The sequence below is a fragment of the Platichthys flesus genome, chromosome 5 (genome assembly GCF_949316205.1).
Source record: "Platichthys flesus chromosome 5, fPlaFle2.1, whole genome shotgun sequence".
NCBI classification, from domain to species: Eukaryota; Metazoa; Chordata; class Actinopteri; order Pleuronectiformes; family Pleuronectidae; genus Platichthys; species Platichthys flesus.
This window is the reverse complement of record NC_084949.1, coordinates 6,618,839-6,642,906: the sequence shown is the minus strand read 5'-3', so window position 1 is coordinate 6,642,906 and position 24,068 is coordinate 6,618,839. Positions and strand designations below refer to the sequence as shown.

The 24,068-nt window shown below is 45.6% G+C and overlaps 1 protein-coding gene across 3 annotated transcripts; it reads left to right on the top strand.

Annotated features, from left to right (window-relative positions):
* Positions 1-3,578: 3,578 nt before the first annotated feature.
* On the top strand, positions 3,579-23,768 carry pcdh10a (protocadherin 10a). 3 transcript variants are annotated; one of them, XM_062388932.1, is made up of 5 exons: positions 3,579-6,685; positions 8,005-8,063; positions 8,704-8,810; positions 19,296-19,456; positions 21,719-23,768. In XM_062388932.1, exons 1-5 carry the CDS (start codon positions 4,139-4,141, stop codon positions 21,770-21,772), a joined length of 2,928 nt encoding a protein of 975 aa, XP_062244916.1. In that variant the 5' UTR covers positions 3,579-4,138; the 3' UTR covers positions 21,773-23,768. The 3 variants fall into 3 exon arrangements, with proteins under 3 accessions (XP_062244916.1, XP_062244915.1, XP_062244914.1); XM_062388931.1 differs by having other exon boundaries at positions 19,296-19,679; XM_062388930.1 differs by lacking the exon at positions 21,719-23,768 and having other exon boundaries at positions 19,296-21,711.
* Positions 23,769-24,068: the final 300 nt, after the last annotated feature.

The window sequence follows — 24,068 nt, the reverse complement described above, 5'->3', positions numbered from 1 at the left end:
TATCATTCTGACAGGCCTTTCTTTCACGGGAGATATTTTGTCATGTCACCAAAGAAAAGGAAGTTGTGTAAATAATAAAATTAAGGACGGATGATCTGTTTTGTACCTTTTGGTTTTCACGGAGCACACTGTCATTGAGTCCTTGTTGAGGTTCCTAGCGACACCTGAGCTCTTCATCGCACGAAAAAGCAAACACGTCTGCTGTGGAAAAGCCTGTTTGTACAGCGAGTTTCGTGACATGACCTAATTCCCAGCATGACTCTATCCAAGAGGAGGCTGAGGTGCAGTCCCATCACCACGAATACACTTGTGAGCTGACCATAGCCTATGATCCCACACATACACAGTAAAAATCTGTTAATCACCTAAATCAAGCCTACAACTAGAGGCTAAGTGGCTCACAGCCGAAGGTAAAAGTTCTCAGCTGTCGTATTTGTGTTGCATCAGCAATAACAAGCACTTGTTTTGTTGTTGAGACTTGAATCAAAATGAAATTAAGAGATTTGGAGGACACGTGTGGAAAATTATTTGAGCCAGCAATTAGACGGTTGCTATTGAGGGATGTTATAGTGAAGGGGGGAAAGTTGCCTTGTCAAAGACTACATGGAGGTCGGCCCTGTGGCATTACTGGAATTTAGACTTGTGTTTTATGCTTTGTATTTTTACTTCACCACTTATTGGGATCATTTCACTAGACTAGGCTATTTATCTGAATTATATAGTTATATTGACGTTAGGATTAGACATAATGAACACACAATATATTGTACAACTTTTTCAAGTTATAAATGTTTTTAAAAACCCAATAGTAAGCAATGGTTATTACAAACTTGAACTTGTCTTAAACATCTAAAGAACTCACAGTTGGAACTCTCATTATTGACTTTCTATAACTATACAAGTGTGATTGCCTTGGTTTAAAGCTGGCCTGGAACATTCTGTCTTCCCTCACTGTGAACTGTAGAAGAGCCAGTCAAATTGTGTAGGTGTCGTCCATCACCTACTTTGGCGTATATTAAATATCGTGGCGAGCTAACTTGATGTGCTTTGGTGTGTGTCTCTGCAAACTGTCGATTATTCCTGTGGCTCACCCTAGGGACCCAGCACAGATTTCCTTGGGGCCGAGGCTCAGCAGGTGGAGTGGGTCAAACACTAATTGCGGGGTAGGCGGTTTAATCCCCCCCCCCCCCCGTCCACATGTCAGGGTGTCCTTGGTCAAGACACTGAGCCCCAAATTGCTCCCAGTGGACAGAGCAGGGTGTCTGTGCGTGTGCGTGTGCGTGTGCGTGTGTGTGTGTGAAAGATAGTGCGACTAAAAAGCAAAACTGTTATACCTCGTGAATTTACAACAGCTGATGACTTCATCCTATATGAGTGTTGGTGGTTGGTTGGTTTGTGGTCTGTTCTACAGATCAATATTCACCAGAGGAACATGATATTTCTGTTGGGTCGTCAGCAAGAAATACCCAAACATGCAGATACTGATTCGCCTGTGTTGAAAGTATCCAATTACGCTCACATACATGTGTGAATATACACAAACACACACACACAAACATACATATATATACATAAATGTATACATATTCATGTATTTTTACATGATTTTTTTTACACTTGCATCTATGTGTGACAGTGTGGTGTGTGTTTACATTCTGTAAAATATGATAATATTGTATGGAATAAACATATTAAAAAGTTGATAAGATTTTCTTTCATCCCTATGACTACAAAAAATCAAATGACCTATACATTCAGAAATCAGTAATAATGCTTCAGCCAACCAAATATACAAATGTAGTTGCATGTGTCCATGTACTTTTATGTCCATAAAGTACTTTTACTTTGCATGAGTTACATAGTACAAGACCTTATCAGGCCTATACCTTTACATTGGTCACGACTTTCACATATTTTTAATCATGACACTGATTATTTTATAAAATGATCAGAATCCTTCCACGTGTCTAAATGGAAACATCCAGCTGGCCTGAGAAAGGCGTTGCTGGGGGCAGAGCAGTGTCCCCGAGTTCTTCACCTCCAGGAGCATTAAAGGAGAGAGCGGGCAGACGCGAGGGGGCGACGTTGGTCTCTGTAACACCCTGACAGAGACGGAGGGACCGGGGGAGAGAGGGAGAGGGGCGGCGCCGAGCGGAGCGCGCGGCTCGGAGAACCGGCTCCGGTGTCAGCTCGATTCAGTCACACACGCTCCGGCTCAGACATGGGTGGAAATCCATCTAACGGCTCCTCTTTGTTTCTCCTGACTCGTATGGCGAGATGCGGAATCGAGCATCGCGCGCTCTAATCCAGTGCACAATGGGCACGTCGCTCTGCATTACGGCCGCCGCTCGCTGCGCTCCGTCTATTACACTCGGAATTAGAGACTTATGCTAATTAGTGTCAATTACGCTCGTTCTCATCTTTTTGTCATCACCCCTTCCGAGGGGTGCGCGAGCAGCCAGACCCCCGACTATTTGGGTTTCCCCCATGGCCCCCACCACATTTGCATTTTTAATTCATGCTTTATGAATTAATGTAGACGCATGACGCAAGTGCGTTGGAGTTATAAGGGCCAGCGTGAGAGGGGGGTTAATGATAAGAATGGGAAGATAGGGGAACTAATAGGCTCCAGGCTATTAGCAGCACGGCAGGACCTGAAGTATACGACGCTTCATTACACTGAATTAAAGTAACTCAAGTGTGATCCTGCTCTGGCGGAACCTTGTATCACTCTGATGCTCACTTTCAGACAGCGCTTCAAATAATACTTAATTTAAAATGTGCCATTATTGTCTTTTTTCTTCTGTTGTGCGGCGATGTGTGTGCATCAGATAGAGAGGGAGAGGGTGTGTGTGTGGGTGTGAAAGAGAGCGGGCTAGAGAGGGTGTGTGTGTGAGAGAGAGATATATGGAGAGACAGGGAGAGAGAGAGGATGGCTATGGCCCTGTGAGATATTGCGTCACTACTGTCTTTACTTGCGCAGGTTCTTTACATGGTGGTCTTTGGCTGTGGGCATCCTCACTTCTGACTCATACGCTGGTGTAAGAGCAGAGCTTTTGATGCCGGACTGTTGACGTCCTTTCATCACGGGCAACCTTACAAATCCCAGGGTCCATTATTTAGCGGAATGTCATTTATCAGAAAAGGGAAACCTAAAACACACAAATGAAACGTTTACTATCATACAAATATAAGCACTTTGCTCGTTTTGATATAATATTTAAGAGACGCCAATATTCAGATGGCAGCGGCCCCTTTACGCACGCACAGCTCCACCGAAGCCATGTGTCACCTGGTATTATTCGACTTCCTTAATGCACTGGATGTGTAAAACATTTTAATTTCCCTGCTACAACTGAGGCCGGGCCTGCCTGGAGGAGGAACAGGGGGAGAGGAGAGGAGCGCCACTGGTTTTGTTATGAGGGGCCCGATGTGCGCGCTGGCTGGCGTCGCGGAGCCCCAATCAGGTGCCATCACACCCGGGGTTTGAGCATGCCATTGGCTGGTGGGGAAAGGAGCTGCGCGCAAAACCAACCCTGCTGCTCACACTCTCCTCACAGAAGCCGAGCTGAGAACATCATCCGCTTTGAGCGCTTAGGCGCAGTGATTACATCCTCACACACACAGAGAGAGAGGGATAGAGGGAAAGTCCTGTTATTCGCCGAGTCTTTATTCAGAAGTTGCATTTGTTGTAGATTCGGCGCAGAGCGAACAGGAGTTTTTGCTCTCCTTCCTTTTTTTTAATTGCTCGTGTGGAGTTTCCTGTTTTTTTTTTGGTTTTGTTTTGTGACTTTCTGCGAAGAAGGGGCAGTGGGCTCTGTACACGGGGAGAGCTGGCTATGCGTCCTGGCTCCAGCCTGCGATGTTTGCGCTGACGCCAAAAACTCACAGACCGGCGCAGAATTGATTAAAACGGAGAAGCTGGGATCAAATGGCTGTGCTTCTCACAGCTGAAACGACACAATGTTCCACTGACCCGAGGCTGAGGAGAGGAATTTTGGAATCGGACAGCCTTGTTGCTCTTAATTCCGCTGCCTTTTTGCGGACTGAGGAAATCGGAAATGCTCGTTTCTTGTAAGAAAAAGGAATAACACATTTTTTTTTCGTCTTGAAGTGCACTTTGAGAGAGGGGTAGGAGATGATTTGGTTAATATTCCTGCTCTCCATCCTGGATGGAGCCGTCTCTCAGCTGCGTTACTCCGTGCCAGAGGAGCAGGAGCCTGGCTCTGTGGTTGGGAATATTGCAGAAGATTTGGGGCTGGACATCACCAAACTTTCTGCTCGCCGCTTCCAGACGGTGCCCAGTTCCCGGACACCTTATCTGGAGGTGAACTTAGAGAACGGTGCGCTCGTGGTGAAGGAGAAAATCGATCGCGAAGAAATCTGTAAGCAGACCATCCCGTGCCTATTGCACCTGGAGGTGTTTCTGGAGAACCCGCTGGAGCTGTTTCGCGTGGAGATCGATGTGATGGATATCAACGACAACCCGCCCAGCTTCCCCGAGACGGACATTTCCGTGGAGATATCGGAGAGCGCCATCCCCGGGACCCGCTTCCCGGTGGAGAATGCCTTCGACCCGGACGTGGGCACGAACGCGCTCAGCACATATGCCATAACGAATAATAACTATTTTTACCTTGACGTGCAGACGCAGAGCGACGGGAACAAGTTTGCAGAGCTGGTGCTGGAGAAGCCGCTGGACCGGGAGCAGCAGGCGGTGCACCGCTACGTGCTGACGGCCGTGGACGGCGGCATCCCGCAGCGGACCGGGACGGCTCTCCTGGTCGTTAAAGTTCTGGACTCTAATGACAACGCGCCCACGTTTGACCAGTCCGTGTTCACTGTGAACCTGCGGGAAAACTCTCCCGTGGGCACGCTCGTCATTCAACTCAACGCCACAGATGTCGACGAGGGACAAAACGGGGAAATAGTTTATTCTTTCAGCAGTCACAACGCGCCGCGGACAAAAGACCTGTTCAATATTGATGCCAGAACAGGTAGGATAGAGGTGGCGGGGGAGGTGGACTATGAAGAGAGCAACACGCACCAGATTTATGTCCAGGCGAAGGATCTGGGCGCTAACGCGGTCCCCGCGCACTGCAAAGTGCTGGTTAAACTCATGGACATGAACGACAACACACCGGAGATCGGTTTCAGCACCGTGACCGAGTCCGTGAGCGAGCAGGACGCGCCGGGCACCGTGATCGCACTTTTCAGCGTGTCAGACCGAGACTCTGGTGAGAATGGACAAATGAGCTGCGAGATCCTGGGAGATGTTCCTTTCAAGCTGAAATCGTCTTTTAAAAACTACTACACCATCGTGACGGACGGACCACTGGACCGAGAGAGCACGGATTCGTACACCATCACCGTAGTGGCGAAAGACAAGGGCCAGCCTTCACTCGCCACCAGCAAGTCCATCAAAGTGCACGTCTCCGATGAGAACGACAACGCGCCCCGTTTTACGCAGGCGGTTTATGATGTGTATGTAACTGAGAATAATGTGCCCGGTGCTTTCATCCACGCGGTTAGCGCTTTGGACCCTGATATAGGACAAAATGCTCTTATTACCTACTCCATATTGGAGTGTGACATACAGGGCATGTCTGTGGACACGTATGTGTCCATAAATCAGGACACCGGCTACCTTTACGCGCTGCGCTCTTTTGATTATGAGCAGCTGAAGGAGTTTAGCTTCATGGTGCAGGCTAAGGACTCAGGTCCCGCGGAGCTCTTCTCTAATACCACTGTAAATGTGATCATAGTTGACCAAAATGACAACGCTCCAATCGTAATAGCCCCCATCGGTAAAAACGGCACAGCCAAGGAGCACCTGCCGCGCTCTGCGGAGCCCGGCTACCTGGTGACGCGCATCGTGGCTATGGATGCGGATGATGGGGAGAACGCACGGCTGTCCTACAGCATCCTGCGGGGCAACGAGATGGAAATGTTCCGCATGGACTGGAGGACAGGGGAGCTGAGGACAGCCCGCAGGATCTCACCCAAGCGGGACCCACTGGGCTACTACGACCTCCTGATCGAGGTGAGGGACCACGGGCAGCCCCCCCTCTCCTCCTCCGCCAGTGTGAGTGTAATGTTAGTGGACAGTGTGGTCGAAGGCCGCAGCGGGGACCGCGGCTCGGCCTCCAAGGCAAAGGAGACCTCCCTTGACCTCACCCTCATCCTCATCATCGCCCTGGGCTCCGTTTCTTTCATCTTCCTCCTGGCCATGATCGTGCTGGCCGTGCGCTGTCAAAAGGACAAGACGCTCAACCTGTACACGTGCCTGATGGCCGGCGAATGCTGCCTGTGCTGCAGCTCCTGCTGTAGCAGGTCGGCCCGGAGCCGGAAACAGAAGAAGCTGAGTAAGTCCGACATCATGTTAGTTCAGAGCACCAACGTGACATCAGGGGTCGGGCCCGTGGGCCAGGTGCCCGTGGAGGAGTCTGGTGTGGGCGGCGTGGGAGGGGGCTTCGGCTCCCACCATCACCAGAACCAGAACTCCTACTGTTACCAGGTGTGTCTGACACCGGAGTCCGCCAAAACGGATCTGATGTTCCTCAAACCGTGCAGCCCCTCCCGCAGCACCGACACGGATCACACCAACCCCTGCGGTGCCATAGTCACCGGTTACAGTGACCAACAGCCGGACATCATATCCAACGGCAGCATCCTGTCTAACGAGGTAAGAGAGGCCTGAAACCGCCTCAAACTGCTTGTGCCACTTATTTTCACATCAGAGGTGGTACAAGTGAGAAAAAAAAACCTGATTTGAAGGTTCAACCTATTTCCAAATATCCTCCAGAAATCCACAGCTGTGTCCTCTTCACGTCAAAGCGCCTTATCCACCCAGGTCACGCGCAAAAAAAGTCTCCGAGAAGATGGAAAAGGAAAGCTGCTATTGACTCCGCTCTTCTGCTCTGTGGCCTTTAATCACTGTCATGGGGAATAGTGGTTGGACATGGCAATGGTTAAACCCCGTGTGGCCTTTTAGTTGTATTCACGATGGAGCGCTGTCAGATCAGCCTTTATATGATGCGCAGCCGAGTGTGACAGGGATCCGGACTCTGGGCATAAAGTGCTTATAATTTTCCTGTTAAAGCACCAGGTTGGAAGAGGCTTTAAAAAATGCAGGGTTTGGTGATTTAATCTGACCCATATTTTAACCACAAACCAGAATCAAGAGCGCGCACAGGGATATTGATTTATCTCTTAATGTATTCACAGTTTGGAATATTTCCGTTAGCTTTGTGACAAGGTGTGACACCAGCCGTGACAGTGAGTGTTAATATGTATCCATTCGGAACGAAGTGGACACCTGAAATACATTTGGAAACGGTGGCTAAAATGTCGCCAGGAGCGCACTTCTTTACGCGCGACATAATTTGATTCCGTTAGAAGCCTCTACCTGCGGTGCTTTTGTATCGCATTCGATACATCCCACGCAGGTCATGGCGTTTTGGGTGGCAAACATCATCAGGAGTGTGTGTGTGTGTGTGGGGGGGGAGACGAGGGCCCTGTTTTGTGTTCAGCCTGTGCGCTCTGCTCGGGGTGAGCTGTGGAGTTGGGGGCCCTTTTCTTTTCACCCCTTTTTTTTTCTCTGTTGATTGCGGTGCGCGGCTGGAGGGAAGCCAGACACCAAGTCACAGCCCTGCCTTTGCTGCGCGTTAAGTATTCCGTGCACGACCCAGCACGGCAGCACCGTGAACAAAGGTTGTTCAGTTTCAGCGTCGGGCGGCTCAATCATTTACGCATTCAATCGCCTCCCTAACGCACTCTCCCAGGCTCTCGTCTCCTCTCACCCACTCACTCGCTCACCAAGTGGATGCGCGGCACCACCCCCCCCCCCCTACGCCGTGCGCTGCCACAGCTTTGCCTAACACAATTACCCGCTGACAACCTGTGCATGCGTGTAACATGTTTCTCATTTGACATGTATGTAAAATGTCCATGTGGCAATTGGCATATAAAGTGACCATATGTGTGTTTCTCCGGGGTTTCTAGACAAAACACCAACGAGCGGAACTCGGCTATCTGGTGGACAGACCTAGACGTGTCAACAGGTATTGTCAAGCACAAATACACACACACAAACACACACACATACAGAGACACACACAGACACACACACACACACACAAACACACGCACATACACACCTTTATTTTACTAGAGCTCAAAGCTTAGGGAGCCACACCATCCGCCATCTGAGGCCCTCTAACATTCAATAGGCCTCATGGATCCATAACCTGCTCACATATCTGTAAAATTGAATATTACACCCATCAGTATGAATCCTGTACACTCCGCATCGTTAATTGTGGCTTTGAGAGGCTACATGGTTCCCAGTGTATCCATAACGTTCATCTTCAATTTGGCATCAGTCCCATAACTGACAGAGCAGCACCTATTAAAGCCCTTCTGCTGGATTTCATTACATGCCATGTGTAACATCCAATTTAGACTCCTGACGGCTACCATGACGTTATTAATGTGGTGTTGATTTCTGATTCTCCCTCTCTTTCTCTGTCTCTCTGCCCCTCGTTAAATCCGTCTCCTCCTCTCCCTTCATCCTCCCTCTTCCTAATATTCTACATCGACCTCTCTCTCCCTCTCTCTGCCCTCTCCATCGCTTTGCGTGGCGCTCTCCTCCTCTCCTCCTCCGGCACGACTCTCTGCTGCACCATCCGCCGCCTCCTCCAGCTCGGCCTTCCAAGAAGCAGACATCGTCAGCTCCAAAGACAGCGGCCACGGCGACAGCGAACAGGGTGACAGCGACCACGACGCCACCAACCGGGGTCATTCAGCCGGTGAGTCCCCAACCTCTCTACCACAATATTACACTGTTATTTCAGTACCCTGACTCCCCCCCGCCTGAGTTCCGATAGTGTGTGTTTGCAATTTTGAATGGGATGATGCTGACTTGTCGGTGCGGACCACTGGCTTTTAATTTCCTTAATTTGAGAGTGTGCGAAGAAGGCCTGGGCTCCGGGGCCGCTGGCTGGATGGCTGACATGAACAGCCCCTGAGGTGTTGATTGTATTTCACACCCGGATGAAAGATTGGAATATTTGGGGAATTCTCTTTCTCCTTCTCTCCGTGCCTCTTGCCTCCTGCCCTTCGCTCTTTCTAACCCTGCTGCTGTTTCGCAGAGTGAAAGAAAAAAAAGACAGCGACTCGCAGCCAGCCAGTGTGTGAGGCCCACAGTGCTTCAGTGGCACAAATCAATAGGTTCACTCAAGTGAAAAGAAAAGGTATTTAGGTTAAGTTGATATAATCAGATGCACTTCAGCCACACAGTCAGTGTTGTACTGTCCTTGTTGGTTATAGAGTCAGATGATCAAACACATCAGCAGCTTTTTTATTTGTTTTATGGCTTTGGAGTAAGTTAAAATAAAGATAAATTGTCGAAGTTAAAAACATTTCTCCTTCTTTCTCCATCCACACTCTCACGTCAGGTTTATTTACTGTCTCCCGTTTGTCTTCTGCACTTTACAGGGTGGTTTTCGATTTTTTTTAGACAAGGTCTTATCATAAGCATCCCCCTGTTCTCTCTCAAATTCTATTAGGCCTGTACCTGTTTATTGATCAAAGTGGAGTCAGACAAAAAGCAGAGCGATACAAAATCGCATTTCTTATTGAATTGCCCTTTCCTTCTGAGGGATTGGGCCGCGCGGCTTGCGTAAGACCCCTGGCCAGACCGGAACCTGCCAAATATCATAGCAGTGCCGGGAATACAAATAGAGAGCAGATAAGGTAGCTGTTGTAGGATAGTGAATGGTCCTCATCGGGCTTCATTATCAAAGAACCAAGTCAAAATAGAGAGCCAGCATGAAGCAGTGGTCGTGGCACTCCCTGGCCCCGTTGATGAAAGAGGCTGAGAAGGTCAAACTGTGTGAGACTGAAATGCAGAATTGGAAGAAATCCCAAAACTCTATTCTTTCTCAGTCAAGAATAAATGCTTTTCGTATAAAATAAAGATGAACATGGGCGTTTAATTTCATATTCAGAGTCGGAAAGTCAGATATCTTGCATCACAATGTGAATTTATGTATAAGTGGAACAGTACAGTGGAGTCATGCAGAGTAGCTTCGGCTGTGGATAAGTGGTTACGCATTTAGCCCATTCAGCCGGCAGGTAACCCCCGGGCTTCCATAAGGAATCATACATGACACCCTATTCCAGGACTGGCCTGTGAATGCATTTGGGAATTTATTCTGAAGCGGGTTATTGACTTGTCGGTTTACTAGCACATTTACAGGATCGCATTTATGAGCCTGTAACATGTTTCCTTTAGCTTTATTTAGCTCCGAGCGGGATCCTTTGGCAGTGGCCTGGGAGCGTGCACAGTTGGTGCGCCACTCCGTATTTCATGCTAAGACAGCCACATTTGCGCCTCACGTTGAATTTAGAAGGGAGCAGCTTACCACTCCATGGGAGGTTACTCCGCACGGCTGGTATTTTTGGAAGAGGGGCGCTTTAGTTTCACCGACTTCTGTGAACAAAACCAGACGGGCCTGTTTGAGTGTGTGTGGCTGTAAAGGTATACCTTTGTCTGATTTAATATGTAGGTGTATACATGATACCTGTATATAATCTGCTTGTGTGTGTGTGTGTGTGTGTGTGTGTGTGTGTGTGTGTGTTGTGTGTGTGTGTGTGTTGTGTGGGAGAAAACAAGTCTCGGTGATGATGACAGAATAGCAAAGGAGTTTCCCTTCGAGACACTGCTCTGATAAGCTTAAATGAGATTCAGTTTATGAGAGGAGAGTGGTCGCTAGTGCTTGGCACGCTGCCAGGTGTATATTGCATCTATAACGGAATACACATTGCTCATCTATGCCACTGTATGCATACGGGCACATTTTTTATTGTGTAAATATGCGGGGAAGAGAATATGGTTGCTCATCTCGCATGGGTTGTGTGCCGTGTCTGTGTAAGTTTAGTGCTGGGTGCGCGTTCTTTAAGCAGAGAGCCAATCTGCATAAGCCTGAGCGAAGACTATGTATAGGCCGTGTGTATTTTTATGCCCTTCTGCAGCGGTTGTGTGCATAAGCAAATCCGTGTGCGCACATGCATGCACACACTTCTACTTAGCATGCACGTACTGTAAATACTCCTCCATTCTCTATGTGTGTGTGTGTGTTTGTCTGACACACATATAGTCGCTTCCAGGGTTTGTGGCAGGGTCTCATCCTTCATTCTGTCTCCCCCACACGTTGGCTCTCCGCAACACTCGGCTGATCAGTAATTCATTTCTGGAACCTTTTGCATAGCAATTATCAAAGGAGGGTTAGAGGCAAGGTTCCCTCGCGGGAGCGCGCGGCGCCCTCTCCCTTTTTGGTGCACCACGGAATATTTCAAATCAAGAGGAAACCATTTCCAGTTGGCATATCATCAACTACACCTGGCGTAGCTTCCCGCACGGCCACTCGCCTGACACTTTAGAAAATAAGTCTCCCAACGTGCTTTTAAATCAAAGGGACACTGCCTGTGAGGCTGGGATATCACCGGATACCTTCAGAAAGTGGGCAAATGGCTTTTCTGAAGGCGGCGTGTCTGGATTGAGGCGCAGCTGCGTCAGGAGCCGAAGCGCTATTGATTGACTGCTACACCTTTTACCCCCCCCGCACCCGCTTCCCCTCTTTTTAGGTTGTTTGATTCGCATTAGACACTGTTTACCTCATTATTCCCCTCATCATCCTAATAGAACACGGCGGGAAGAGTGAGCAAGCAAAACAATAAAGGTGACAGATAAGAGAGGATAAAATATTCATCAGAGAAAAAAATTGGCATCTCAGAAACATTCGATCAGCTGCGGAAGGCTGCGTGACGGGTGGGAGACTGGAAACGATCATTATCATGACGTTTGTTTTGGTGGGAACAACAGCCGTGACAAATGGGACAATTAAATCACTGTGGCAATGGTGTATTAGAAGGCTGATTATGAATTAGTTGTGGGCACCATGTTGCAGTTTCCCATGTCAGGGAGCTGTCAGAGGAATTTAGCTTGCAGCGTTTTGACACATCCTCCTCTCAGGCCCCAGATGATGACAAGACAGGAGTGGGGGGGGGGCATAGAGTGAACGATTGGTGCACAAATATAGATTTAGGTCAAAATAATACAACATGTATTAATATCTGGGCTTAAACAGGACTCAAACAATGCCCTCAAAAGACAGTTTGCTTATATAGCTACATGACAGAAAAATAGCACATAAATAGGCCATTTTTCCAAAATATTTCAATCTTCAATTCTGATCAAAAGACTTAAATCAGAATGAAATTGCATCAAACTATCCATTACAACAATTGTCTCTCAGTCACTCACTCAAATAAGTAAAGCAAGTTTCCCAGGGGTGACATGGTTAAAATGCACTTTAAGCACCAGCTCACTCTTGAGCCTCCGAAATCCCTCTAGCAGAGGAGAGCATACAAAACTCTCAATGTGATTTGAAAAACAAAAAAAAAAAAATCGATTGCAGCAAAGAGGATAAACAACGTCGCCTCATTACAAAAATCTATCTGCATTTTGCCTGCAACAGGTGGAGATGTCACCACTTACACGCCGAGTGCTCTGTTCAATGTCAATAGAAGTCAGTAAAAGTCAGGGCAGAGAAAAGGGTAGATCGATCAGTTTGATGAACTAACTGCATCAGCCTGCGACATGTGTTTCTTATGTCAAACTCAGGAAGAGTAAAGGACAAAAATCACTATTCCACATGACCTCTTTACAGCATGAAGACCTAGAGAATGAAGGGGGCAGTCAGAGTGTTGTGATGGATGTGTTCTTGGTATGTGGTTTATGAGTGAACTTGAGTGTTTCCAGAGAAACGGCGACTCATCCTCATTTTCAGTACCAGTATTTATGAAAATGCCTCACATCAGCTGAAAACAGCAGATCAAAAAGTGAGAAGAGGCATGTTGCTGGCCTCTGACAGGGGCCGTGGATATTTATCACTGAAGTGGAACATAAGGCAGGAAGACGAATGGAAATCGCAGCAAAAGTCCTGAGAGTCGTAAAGAGGCTTTGGCCACGAGAAACGCACATATCATTCAGCTCAGAGATTTAATATCGGCGAACATCTGCTCCAGCCAGGTTGCAGCGCAACACTTCTGACAGAAAAAAACATAAAATATTATGTTAAGATACGTGATGGTAATGCTCAGAGTGATCTATGACAAGCTGATATGATCAAGAACCTTACCGACAACTCTTTAGTGCACATTTACGTCATGTGATTAACACCAGGTTATTTTCTCCACCAAGGCGGTGAGGTTTTGGTCTGCCTTTGTTTGTTTGTTATAGCAGAGCTTCTCAAAATCGACTCATGTGATTTCCATGAAAGTTTTTGAAGGGATGGGGCATGACCTTGTTGTTCCATGCGGATCTGGAACACTGGGCAGATCTCAGAAAAAAAACGTTTCACTTTCTTTAACATGGCACTTTTCCACATTTCAGTTGAAATACAAAAAATCCAGACATATTTCAGGGAATGATTTTTAGGATTTTTAATTCGGTGCAGATCCAAATAAAAACCCTGGATTTAGTGAATTTAAATGTGCTTTCATCAGGGGACAGTTGGGGCTTGGTGAAAGAATGTGTTCTCTCAGTGCCCTTCGGGTTACTGGGGTCTTATTTCTGTCATTATGGCTGAAAAGCAGTGTAAAGTAATTGCTAAGTTAAATGTTAAGATACAGGAATAAAGGTGGGGCTAAAAGTATGTATGCTTGGTTTCTTGCAGGTTTTAGGTAAACCCTAATGTTAAATAAACTTATATGAAATTGGATAACAAAGTTGAATCATTGTAGTTTTGCTGTGAAATGAGAAATTGCTAATAAGAAGTGGGAGGTTTTTCTTCCAAATAAAGTAACGCAGGTCACCAACCCTGGCCACATACATTACTGGAATCCTCAGTCTGTTCATCATTCTGAACAAAATGAATACCCCACCAGTGTTTGTATGTGTTACGATATCCCAATATAAGCCTGGTCTCAATGTTAATTTGGTTGTAAATTGCTAATATAATTGAGATAATCTGACTATATTAGTTCATAGAACCTGTTTGATTATCTTCTCCTTGCCAGGCTGGATTTCCAATAGCAACGTCATTTACCTACTATAGCCTCTTATTCTGCTTAATGGTGCGTTCAGGTGTCTGTATATAGACTCTAATGTCTATGTGAGGTATTATCAGAGCTCTACATCGTAGGGTGCTGCATTCAAGAGAAGACCCAGTGATGAAAAGCAGACAAACCAGAGATCAATAATCAGTGGTCATCCAGAAGCTTTCCTCTAACAATGTGTAAGGGGCCGTATTAATCAAACGGACACTCTTAGGGCAAGCGGCCATCTTGGCTCTCTTTCCCCAGCTCATTTGCTCTGGAACAAACATCGAAAATGGTAGCTGCCTCTCAGAGACTCAGGACAATTTCTCTGTCTGTCATTACCGGGACATGGTGAGAGCCATCTTGCTCTGTTTTGGCCCTGGGAGGTCTCTGGTTTACTCATCACAGCCTCACCGGCCAACTCATGTACGGAAGCCATGCTACTCCCCTGCCGTCCTGAGCTGCTGTCCAAATATTGACGTTCTGTGTCTGTAGTCTCTCCGGAACAGTGGAGGACAAGATGAAAAAACAGAGGTATGGATAGAAGACACCCTCTACCTGAGGGAGGTGGAGTGATTTTTTTTATTTTTTATAAACAAGATTACTACAGAGGAAGAAACGGCCAGAGAGGCTTAAATGTGAGAGAAAAATAACAAGAGACAGAGAAAGAGGGGAAGGGACTCAGAGGGACTAATCTGGACAGAGAGGGAGACAGACAGATGAATGAGTGCTGGGAGGGAGCGATGGCAAAAACCATGAGTGCAGCAGATATGTACCCGCAATGTGAATTCAAACACGGGGCACATGTTTTCTCAGGATTTGTTTTCCTTCATTTCCCCGCTCCCGGTTGCTGGATGTATGTCAGTCGGCGGGCAATTAGTCAAATCATGCCAACGTGGGATTTCGGCAACACGCAGAGACGTAATGAAATAAGAAAAAAAGAAAGAAACAGAAGTGCTGATTGCTTATTAGCAAGTAGATTGTGTTCGCATTATGTAGCATTGTTTACATCTCCTTTTGTGTGTGTGAGTGTGTGTTAGTATAGTTGCGTGCATGTGCAGGCGTCCGTGTGTGCTTGTGTTCTTCCTGCCTGATGAGGTCACGATGAGAGATAGGGCTGCTGGCGGGGCCTGTCATTGCCAGTCACCGTTCTGGTTGTTGTTTTGCTTCATGCCCGAGGAAGAAAAGGTGCTTCGCGAGGATCAACAGCCATCGGGTGTCATGTGCACGCGGCCCTGTCTGTCTGCTCACTTCCGTACGTCTACATATGTCTCCGCGTTGAGTATTTTTAAGTGTGTGTGCTCTCGTGAGTGCCTGGAAACGTATGTGTCGATGTCCCTGACATTTCTTTTTAAGAGCCAGCCGGCAGGCAAAAATCACTGAGTAGTTTGGAAGCAAGTGACAAGAGTTTCTCCGAGCCTGATGCACGGTAAACAGTGACGGCTGCAGACTATATTTACACATCATCTCCGGAGCACTATACGCCCTGGTGCCTGCTCAGGAATAACGTCCGACATGAGAGATATGGAGCAAAAAGTGAAGCTTTCTCTTAATCCTTTGACATTAATGTCTGTGTGCTTTCTGCAAAGTTGCACGTGACTTTGGGTTTAAACCTGTGCTTCTGTCATACAGTTAATTTGTTTTCATGTTTAGATACAAATGCATCAAGGCTACCAACCACTTTATCACAGAGGTGATTGCAGGGCTCTGAGGTCAACGCCTTTGTGCGCCGGAGGTGGAAATAAATTTGCGTTTGTCCATTGAAAGGCTAAAGGCTATCAAAAAGGATGGGATTAACAGAAATAGCATTTATATGCCCCACAACCTTTAGCGATAGCATACATATACATTAGTCCCAGGGGTGAATCTGAGGCCGAATGCAAGTAAACATCACTCAAATTCCTTAATTAGGATTTACACAGCTCTGCCTGTTCTCCACCTGATCGGACGCAGTGCAGAGCTGCCGCTGACACACAGCCCACACGTGCCGGCTGGTGATGAAAACAAATGAAGCCTTTGGCAGCAAAAGCACTGACTGGTGCTGATTCTGTGGGGCACACAGGAAACACACAGGTAAACAGACCAAGGAGGCATCTGACATGTTCCAAACTTGCTGAAGCAAACAGAATAATAAAACCCACACAAAAAAAACAGATTTTTTTAGCCGTCATACAGAGTTTTCTTTTTTCTCTTTATTTTTTGTAAATAAGATGTGATAGAGCAGAATGCAGAGAACTCCACATAACCCTCAGGGTTGGAAAAAAAACAAGTTTGTGCTGTTGTCGTTGGTTAATACAAATTTTGGCATATTTTTTATTTTTGCGTTTAACTTGCATATAGGGAACATTTTGAAAAAAAGGGTATAGAAAGTAAAGGGTTGGTTATTTGTTGCAAAAGTTATTTATGAAAGGGGTGGAAATAGATTCAAAAGTACATCTTAATTTGCATTTCTTTCATTTCTGGTGATTCAAAATCAAGGAGCTCCCCCTCTCTCTCCACCTCTGTTTAACCCCTCTCCCGTCTCCTCCTGCGAGGCCCTGGTCTCCCCCTGTCTCTTCTGGCCTTTGCTCATTCCATCTGTGATCGCCTGGGTTTCCCTTCCCCTCCCCGATGGCTCCCGCAGTCTCGCTGCCTCTCCTGCACGCAGTCTTGCTGTCTGTGAAATCTGGGCCTCCCCCCCCTCCCCGTTGTTTGGCCCTCGCCGTCTCTTGTGTGTGAGCTCTGTGCCTCCTCCCGGCTCTCCGGTCACTGCATGGTCCCTCCTTTCCACTCGCCGCTGGGCACCGTATCAGGAACTCGATTAGATCCACATGCTCACAAACACCAGAGAACAAATCAGCCAAGGTGGCAGTTCTGAAGACGACCTTTTATACAGGATTTGTGCACAGAGAACATTTACAGCTTGAATAACTACGGATCGTCATTCTCCTTCCTTCTCCTCCAAGATCTTTTGTTACGGTAGTTCATAAAAAAAAGTGGATCTTTTATTTTTCCAAAATAAAGGTAGAATTATAAAACAAAGGAAAGAAGGAAAAAACGTAATCCTATGTAAATTTCAGCTTTAACCCTGCTTAATTTAGTGGTGCATTAAATCTTCAGCACAAAGAGCTTTGTGTGTATTATTTTTTTTTTTTTTTATTAAGGGATTATCATCAGTAACTGCAAACACACAGTAGAAACATGCTGAAGATGATTTGTTCTGCCTTGAATTGTGGCTGCAGGTATACACTGTGTGTAGCCTGAGAGACAAACCCGAGGGCAAAGAGAAACGCCATGAGCCCCTCTGGCTGCTGCTTCTTTAATCTTATTGCTTTAAGTGCACAGTAATGACTGAAGCCGACTCATGTGAGCATATCAACATTGTTATCGAGCCCTCCCCTCTCCCGTCTGGACGATGGTGGTCAGACAAAGTACAAGGATGATGTTTGGAAAGAAAACCATCCTGGAAAAAATAAACAGGATTTCAAAGACTAAGGTAGACATGCTCCCAATCCTCGGGGGAAATTACACCTTTGCACGGCTGTCATAACACTGGTTGATATTATCCCAACACAGTAACGTTGTGCTTCCCATACACTGTTTTTTTATTTTTTTTATTTAGTTTTAAAGTCTAAGACTTTTGTGGCATCATATTGAGTCCAAGCGTTCAGTCCGACAGAGCAGGCAAAACAAAAAGGTAACCGGTGTGCACCATTGCCTATATGACCAGAGACACATCTTTTTCTGTTGCTATGCCTCTCTCACTGTAGGCAAACATAATCCATAATCCATGACAGGCTGATATTGTGAGATTTAGTCTTAATGTGCAGGAGGGGTGAATGTAGAGGGGGGGGGGGGGGGGGCTTTCCTCAAAGCTCCAGGTCAAAGCGAGGCTGCTACAGAGTGAACACAGTCCTTCAGCAAGTTCTACTATTCCAGATCAAAGCAGGTTACCGTATTACTTCACTGGCGTGGTTGTATTGAGCTGTGCTGATTAGTGAAACCTGTATTTCGATCTGAAATGTAACTGTGTATGAATACTATAGGCTTAGCCTTTTTGTGTAATATATATTACATAGCTTTGTCTGTGACTGCTTTTGGTCATAGAGGAACAGTGGCATTATCAGTGGAGTGGATCAGTAGAATAGATTTGTGTAAGTAGACCCTCTGATCTGAAGCCCTCTCAGCCTCGGGGGGGATTGCAGATACCAGAATGTCCACTTCTTTTTTCACTGCCTCCTTTTCTACCTCACTTTCCCATCGCATCTCTTTCCTCCTCAACTTGTCAGCGTTTTTTCCCCGGCTTTGAACCGCCTCATTCCAACGCTCTCCCGCATTGACCCGGCTTCGCTGGGAAAAAGAAGGAAAACCGTGAATCCAATCTGCGCAACTGTCGAGAATGGCTGCAGGGTCTTATTATGATGATGACTCTGTTCACGTCTCTTGTTTCTTTCTCGAGCCTCTTTATTATCTCTTGTACTCGTCTTCCCCCCGTCCTGCTCCCTTTATTCTCTCTAAGAGAGTGTAATTAACATAACTGGTACCTCTTTAATGCTGGACGTGTGTGTGAGTGCCTTATTCTATTTTATCATTTCAGATGTTAATTTCATCTTTTTTGTTGTTTTTGGCAGTGGCTCTGTGTCAATTACACACTTTGCTGGTTTGTGTAGGGATGACTGACATGAGTGCGATTAAGCAGCCAGTGAATATGTTGTTTGTTTTTGTGGCAACATTTCGTAGGAGATGATTGTCATTTTCTTGAGCAGGGTTTTAGAATATGGATTCACATTTTGTCTCTCGGTGTTTTGGAATCAATTGTGAGTCTGAGGATGTTGATGGAGGGGAGGGGGGGGGGTGTTTTCGCCACGCCACATCACTTTGATTGCACATTTCATCGGAATGAATGAGGTGAGGAGGAAAACAAACAATTCGCTTCATCAATGTTGGCCTTGTCTCTGTGATGAATAGCGTTTGCTGCACTTTTTCTGCTCGCGACATTGGCAAATGATTGCTAACTTGTGTTCTCTCTTCTGGTCTCTTTCTCTCATCTCCCTCCCCCCCATCTCGCCTTTCCACTCCAAATATCCTTGCTGCCTCTTCTCCACTGCTCCCTCTCCTGCCCCTCCATTATCATCCTTCATATGTCTGTAATCTCCACCCATCTCACCCCGCTCATCCTCTCCATGCCTTCACATGTATCTCCTCTGCAGGCACCGACCTGTTCTCCAACTGCACGGAGGAGTGCAAGGCCCTGGGCCACTCCGACCGCTGCTGGATGCCGTCGTTCATGCCGTCAGACGGGCGCCAGGGGCCGGACTACCGCAGCAACCTGCACGTGCCCGGCATGGACGCCACGCTGCCCGACACTGAGGTACCCTGCTCCGTCAACCTCTCCGACCAGCTCACCATGGCCTCGCCTACCGCCTCGTCCAACGATAGGTCATTCTCCACCTTTGGCAAGGACGGTCAAAGATCACAGTCACACCACAGCCTTCACCATCACCTCCATCAGCAACAGCAGCAGTACAGCTCCAGCACGCTAGAGAGGAAAGAGTATGATAGGGGGACCCTACCGTACAAACCCACCTTTCTCTGTGAGTATCAGTATGAAAGCTCCCTGGGACCCTATGACTTTGGTCTGGTCCAGTACAAATACTGAAGGAGGGAACAATTATTCTGCCTCTTGATTCTGATCTGGACTTTTTATGTTGTTTATCAACTTTTATTTCTTATATTATTAAGGAAGTTTTTTTATAAAATACAGCTTTGTTGAATTGTTTTTATTGATTATTTTTGTAAATTATAATTTCTTCTTTTGAATGTAATGGAAACTACCACTGCTAACTCCCCCTGCTCCAAAACACCCTTTGAAATTCTTAATCTAACCCCATCCTAACCCTTAACACTGTCTGTAATCATATGACTTATTATAAAATAAACACAATCCGGATTGGACTCATGTGAAACTGCTGTGGCCCCTTTTTCTTTATTTTATTATCCCTTTCTCTAAATTTGACCCCTCAATATCCCTTTTTATCTGATGCTCATATAGGAAAAGGTCATAGCACACAAGTACACATCATGTTTTTATTCCGACCATCCTCATACGCATACAATTAAAGAGAGTTAATAACTTAAATAACAGGATTTGAGTGTGAAGGGAGAAAATACAAGCTACATCATCTCATGTTGAAAAATACATATTTTTTCCATCTGCTCAACAAAAGGAGTTTGCTCGAGCACAATGACTTTCCTACTGAATAGCTCGAAAGGTGAAAAACACAACCCACGCTTCTTCTTCTCCAGGAGGAATGAAGTCCATTTGTTCTCAAGAGCCAGTCTCGAGTATCTATACTTGCTCGCCGGCCGATCAATACCTGACATAAAGAGGGGTGGGTGAGGTGGGCTTTTCAAACGTGAGGTCACTATTCCTCTGCTGGAAAATTCTCGTACATAAGTTTGTTTGTTGTTGTTCTTTCGCGAGAAAGTAGAAATTTTAAAAGATCACTATGTGAAGTCAGTTTAATTTGGCAAATGAGACATATTCATATACGTTGGAGAAAAACTGATTTTCTCGATGGGATTTCTAAAGAGATTCTTCTGAAAAGGATGTCTGGACACTATTTGCCGCTTTCAATTGCTTTCGGAGCTCTCGCACCATACATGAATATTCTATTAGCTCTAAGAGTAGAGAATGGAATGCGATATACACATTCAGTAGAGAAGTAATTTCCAGTCAAGTCACCACCATGTTAACTACCATCCTCCATGATACTGCATGCTGACTGTGGGTTGTCTCTCAGGTAAACGATGAATACCATAACCTGCTTTTCTTTTCATTTTTTTTCCCTTTCTCTTTTCTTGTGTGCCACTTGGCAAACAGAGCCAAGCAATATTCTCTTGCACATCAGGTCTGTGTGAAAAATAATTGGTATTTAGCCTTTAGGTGCTAGAGCCTGCTTTGCTCCAAATATAGCTGCCTGCGCGTCTGCTCATCTCATCTGCCTCGCAGGGTTGGGATAGTGCACTCCTTATTTCGCTCAGACCAAAACTTGCCACAAATTTATTTCATTTTACTCTTCTTTTTTTTTTGATTTACGATTTCTCACATTTTTCAGGTCTGTTGCAGTTAATCGACCCCACAATGCCTTGGCAAGGTTTTGTAGTTCATCAGTCTGTGAAGAGTATGGGAATGGTCCCAGAGGCTGAGGCTCTATTAACCAATCGGCCTTGTGTTCTCCTTTTAAAAATAGCACCAAATGCTACTAGTGGTTACGGCAATGCTCTGATCACCAGCGTTGCCTTGATAAAGGGTTTATAAATGTTTAATGATCCATTTATAGATAATTAATGAAGCAATTAGTGCTCTGTGTATTTTCTGTGCATGCATTATGTAGCCACCAAATTCTGAACATTTATCTCCGCTGATGGACATGTTTTTATCCAATTCCCAAATTAGTTGTAGCATTACACCGCGACGACCAGCCTTTAGGGTATATAAATAACTTCACAGAGAGTCCTCTGTGGCATGTATCCTTCCAGTGATGGTATTTCGAGCCGATTGTGTCACTAAAAAGTCCCAGGGGGAAGGGTGTCATTTGTCTTAACAAGTGTGTTCTCTGTCTCTTTGCAGCCCGCAAAAGGATTTGCTAGCTCGTTCCACGTGGACATGTCGGAGACAGCGTGAATTTCTGTACCATACCACCAATGCCGACGCTATAGACAGCGAAACAAAACTAAACAAACAGCAACCTGGACAAGAGCAACCTTCGTTAAACTTCATTATCTCGGCCGGCGAGCTGTAACGAAACCTTGGCAGTGGTTGCCGAGGGGGGGAAGCAGAAATAGAACTATATTCCTGAGGAACAATCCAAGGCCTTATTCCTCTCAGCGGGACTGAGACCGGGGCCAAAACACTTGACATTTGACGATTAGGAAAATCATCAGCAGAAAGAAGAAAGGAACTGATATGAACAGAGGAATACAAAAACGACAAGTGAAAATAAGAGAGACGGATTCACTCACAGAGGTGGTTTCTCTTTTCTTTGGACTGAGGAGTTAGCCTCTAGAGATCTGTGTGTGCCTGTTTACATGGAGAAAAAAAAAATAATGTTTCTGTACAAACTACAACCAACGTCACACGGAACCCTTTAGCTATTTCTATGGTCACCACTAAGCCAACTGTACAGAGACTGTTTGGGGAGGAAAAAGGAGACTTACAGCCAGAGTGAGAGAAAGACAATTAGGTAGTGGGCAGGTGTTGTACAGGTATGAAATGACAGGAGAAAAAAAAAATGAAGGAAAGGGGGACAAGTAGAGATGATGTGCAGTACTATAAATTCTGTATCTCTGGTTTTTTGACTTGACTGTCTTTATATAACTTCTCTTTTTTTGTTTCTGTTGTTCTTTCTGTGTGGTTAAAGTGTGCAGACTCTAACGTATTCCAGCGTACAGCTACAGACAGGAACAGGCGCTCCGGAGTCGGGGTTCAGTCCTCTTTCATGTTTAGCCACTTCAGGAAGGCGAGTTAAACAAACATAGACAACGCGCAGAAAAAGAAAAGGAGTTTAAACAAAATCCTCATGTTGAGTCTGTCAATAAAATATCACAAATGAATGTTCTCATTTCTACACTAGTGACTAACGGTTCCTTCCTGAGCTGACTGCAGAGAAAGTGAAATGGCCCTTTACCAGGATGTGGTTCCCTTGATTCCATTGGCCTATACATAAACAATCAGACACATTCAGTGGTTTTTATCATGTGTGCAAAGTGTTTACTGTGCTATTTTAAAAAGCTTATAAATGAATATAAATCTATATATATAACTCTCTATATATATACATATACAATATACTTTTTTCTGAAAACTGTGTAACCATTGATTAGTTTCTACACCTCATATTGTCATTCAATCTAATAATACGAAGTACTACAAAATCAAGACTTGTATCGATTCAAACAGAGAAGGAGTGCTGAAGCCGACGAAGCAAACCCCTTCACATAAACCATGGATTAAGTTGCTGTTACTTGTTACTTTTCACAGTTTACAGATGCGAGGCCTCGTTGTGTGTAGCCTCGACACCCGTTTGAGTTGTTTTGGCCTGTTGTGTATTTTTACTAGCAGAATATGTGTTCATGTACAGGAAGGGGGACTATCACAATCGAGCTAGATATCAAAGTTTTACAATCATACAGGAAAGGTATACACAGACAATTTATGGCGAGGCACAATATGACACGCAGGCACACACCCACACAACACACACACACATACACAGGTCAAGTGGTGATAAATAAACAGTGTAATTGAAGTTCTCTTATGTGTATTTTGTCACGTTCACCCGGGAATAATAGCATATGAGGGATCAATAAAACACAAGTAGTTGCTTGCAGCCTCGCTCTCGGCTCTGGGAGGCTGAACTCTGGCACAGGTGTGCTATGAGCTAAATGCTAGCATCAGCATGGTAACGTGCTCACAAGGACAATAAAAACATATTGATGCTCCGCAGGTGTAGGCTTTACCATGTTCATCATCTCAGCTTGATGCATTAACATTTGACAATTAGCACTAAACACAGAATGAATGCAGCTGAGACTGATGGAAAAGTTGATTAAACAATTTGAGCTGATGGTGGCACTAAATGGAAATTTGAAGGATCACCAAAGTTATTACAATCGACCCTGTGGACATGTGTGTAAATAAATATATATCAAATTCAAAGGCAACCCGTCCAATAGTTGTTGAGGTTACAAGGTGGAGGGGGGGGGGGTTCAATCTCGGCTCATTTCCATTTTGACGATGCTGGCTGGGAATGCTTTGTTTTAGTGAGACATCTGATGTCAAATGGTAGTGATGATAATGGTGAAGATGATAATGATGCAGATGCAGATGGTTTTATACAAATACAACTTGCTCAAACAACCTTTGGTAGTGCCATGTATGGTTTGCAAAGAGAGTAATTCCTCCCTTGCATCAAACTATG

Excerpts from the sequence above, each read along its gene's own strand:
- pcdh10a (XM_062388930.1), top strand. The coding sequence starts at position 4,139 with ATGATTTGGTTAATATTCCTGCTCTCCATCCTGGATGGAGCCGTCTCT. Across the intron at positions 8,064-8,703 it reads AGACCTAGACGTGTCAACAG|CTCGGCCTTCCAAGAAGCAG; the intron begins GTATTGTCAAGC and ends CGCCTCCTCCAG. Across the intron at positions 8,811-19,295 it reads CAACCGGGGTCATTCAGCCG|GCACCGACCTGTTCTCCAAC; the intron begins GTGAGTCCCCAA and ends TCTCCTCTGCAG.